The sequence below is a fragment of the Coturnix japonica genome, chromosome 1, assembly GCF_001577835.2.
Source record: "Coturnix japonica isolate 7356 chromosome 1, Coturnix japonica 2.1, whole genome shotgun sequence".
Lineage (NCBI taxonomy): Eukaryota > Metazoa > Chordata > Aves > Galliformes > Phasianidae > Coturnix > Coturnix japonica.
In genome coordinates, this window is record NC_029516.1 from 104,367,518 (window position 1) to 104,370,671 (window position 3,154).

The window sequence follows — 3,154 nt, forward strand, 5'->3', positions numbered from 1 at the left end:
GAAATGCTTTAGGCAAATGGGTGGAACGTATCTAATTGTGAGATTAGAAAGATGGGCCATATACTGAAGGGCAGAGGAAGGGTAGAACACACGGGGGACAACTTTATGGATGATCCACATTGTTTCACCCATAGGATGGAACACGGGTGCCAGCCCCAAGGCATCCTGAAGAGCCCCATTCCTTGGCTGAGCAGGGGCATCTCTCCCTTCCTCGCAACAGCACTGACGCAGCATATCTACCCACAAACGTCCTCTGAACCAACAGCGGTGCCCAGCCGGCTGTTTACCCACGGTACGACCCCGCCCCAGTGCCCCCATCTCCCCGCCCCAAGGCCCGGGGCCGCCGGGCGCCATTTCGTGTCGGGCAGGATACGCTGCCTCCTGTCAGCCGGCGTCTGGCGGCGGGGCCCGCGGCTCCCTCTAGTCACCGCCGTGTCAGGAAAGGAGGAGGAGGAGGGCTCTCTCTTTTTATTATTCCCCTCCTCTTTCTCTTTTCCAGCCAGTGAAGAGTGTCTGCCCCCTTTGAACCGCACACCGGCACGCAGGCACACGCGCTCGGCCGCCGGCTATAAATAAGTTAAAAGGCGGGCAGAGGGCGAGCAGTGCTCGTCTCCCGGCGGGCCGGGCGGCTGAGCGGCCCCATGGCGTGTGTGGAGCGCTGCCACTGCTGCGCGGACGGCCGGCGGCACGGCAGCATCCTCTACAGCATCCTCAAGAGCCACGAGCAGGCGGCCGAGGGGCCGGGGCAGCGGCGAGGGCAGGCGGGGCGCGGCTGTTCGTGCGGCTCGCAGAGGCGGCTGGCCCTGAAGAGCCCGCAGGTGGCCTGCAAGGCGGCCTCGGCAGTGCTGGTGAAAACGCTGCGATTCGTTCAGAACGTGCCCTGCTTCCAGGAGCTGCCCCTGGACGAGCAGCTGGTGCTGGTCCGCAGCTGCTGGGCGCCTCTGCTCGTGTTGGGGCTGGCGCAGGAGCGGGTGCACCTGGAGACGGTGGAGAGCGCGGAGCCCAGCATGCTGCAGCGGATCCTCACCACTCGGCGGCAAGGCGAGCACGCCCCGGCTCCCGGCCGGCAGCACCCACCTACGGCCGGCGAGATTCAGGCCATCAAGGGCTTCCTGGCTAAGTGCTGGAACCTGGACATCAGCACCAAGGAGTACGCCTACCTCAAGGGGACGGTGCTCTTCAACCCGGGTGAGTGGCGGAGGGGCTGCGGGGGTCTCCCGAGGGCGGGTTAAGCGGCGGTGTGTGGCCAGAGAGCCGGCTGCGAGGGACCCTGAGTCCGGCTGGCAGCTCTCGCAGAGAGATACGCACTCGGTGGGGAGAAACAGCAGGAGCCTCCTACATAGATAGATAGGGAGCGGCTGACCTGTCTGTTCCTTATCCTGGAAGGCAGCTGGCCGGTTGTATATGGCATTTAAAATGACGGCGCTGCCACCTTAAAGCTGTGTTCAGCGCTTCTGCATTCCCGCTGTCAGACTGAAAAAGCCCAAATCTGTTTTCTCAGCCCTTCAATACCCCTAGTATCTTTCACCAGGAAACTTTCACGTACTGGACTTACCTTTCTTGCTGCTTGTCATATGGAGCTCCTTAGAAACCAGTCAAAGGATATCATACACGTGAATACTTTTGTAGGAGTAAACAAAAGCAACATTGTTGTTTGTTTTCTTATCTTTGCCGTTTACAGATTGCATTTGTCTCTGCAAAAGTATTTTAGATATGAAAAGGAGAGGTTGGAACTGGGTGATCTTTGAGTTCCTTTCCAACCCAAACCATTCTATGATTCTAGGTTTCATTTTCTCCAGTGAAAGTTTGTTATCGGTGAAGTTTTTTCCCATTTAAATTAATGTTACTACTTTCATATGACTGTTGTAAAATACTGCATTTCAAGTTTGAATAGAAAAGAATATTGACTGTCCAGAATACCAGCATAAAATGTTGAACTGTACTGTAATGTCTGGCACATTGGTAGAGGACTTCTTTTACCAAGAAGCCATTTAGTTTGTGTCATTATCTCTGATCTCTTACTTAGCATACTGCAGTTACTACTCTGTAAGAAGAAAGTTGTGTTATAGACAAAGAGTATGTAAATAAAATAACAGTATTTCTCTCTTCAGATCTACCTGGCCTGCAGTGCACACAGTACATTGAAGGACTGCAGAGGGAAGCACAAGAAGCTCTAAATGAACATGTTAGACTCATTCACAGAGGTGACCAAGCCAGATTTGCCAAGCTGAATGTTGTTCTGTCTTTGTTACAATCTATTAACGCTAATGTGATTGCTGAACTGTTCTTCAGGCCCATCATTGGATCAGTGAACATGGATGACATGCTTTTGGAAATGCTTTGTGCAAAATTATAAAGGTGTGTAAAGTAATGCAAATAAATCCAATGCAAAGGAACTCTTAAGAGAAGAATAGTGTAAAGTACTGTAAATAAACTAACTTATTGTTTTTACATAGATAGTATTTTTGTATTCAATAATAAAATAGTCTTTAAGTTCTGGAGTTTTTATTAAACACGGTGTTTTTTCATTAAGATTACGGTCATCAGATTAAAATTTAAAGTTGCGAAGAGTGTTCATATCCAAAGTCAACTGGCTATTCTTTTACCATGTCTATGAATAAAGATCATACATACTACGTTGTACTTTTGAGGTAATGCCTGTGTTTTCAAAATTAAAAGCTAGTCAAGGTTTACATTTTAACCATAGCTATCATGCAGAAATGGGAACGAACAAGCCATTTGCTTGACTTGTTTTAGTGGTGCTGGGATACCAGGTATTGTGATCACAATATCTGCTCATATTTCCAGTACTGGCTCTGAAGAGTTGGTGAGCTATTTCAATTGACTTTAACAGAACTGAAATATGAGGAGTATTTAAAGAAAAATAATAATAATTTTAAAAAGTGTTTGTTTTTTTTTTTTTTTTTTTTTTTTTTTTTTTTTTTTTTTTTTTTGTGTGTGTGTGAATATTTTGAGTTTTAATGATAACTTCATGAGGCTTAGTTGGGTAACTGATACTTGTGGTAAAACATTCCATTCAGCACACGTTGGGTGCCAAAAAAAACAAGATAACTTCACTCCCCCAAACAAAAAGCAACCAAACAACAAAACAACTCTAAAAATAGCCAAAAAAAATCAAACAGTGAGGCAGGGC

General features: G+C 48.0%; 1 protein-coding gene across 1 annotated transcript; it reads left to right on the plus strand.

Annotated features, from left to right (window-relative positions):
- The first annotated feature begins 338 nt into the window (after positions 1 to 338).
- Positions 339 to 2,643, plus strand: NR0B1 (nuclear receptor subfamily 0 group B member 1). Its single transcript, XM_015885190.2, has 2 exons — positions 339 to 1,188; positions 2,112 to 2,643. The coding sequence occupies exons 1-2, from the start codon at positions 642 to 644 to the stop codon at positions 2,354 to 2,356; spliced, it is 792 nt and encodes a 263-aa protein (XP_015740676.1). The 5' UTR covers positions 339 to 641; the 3' UTR covers positions 2,357 to 2,643.
- The last annotated feature ends 511 nt before the right edge of the window (positions 2,644 to 3,154 follow it).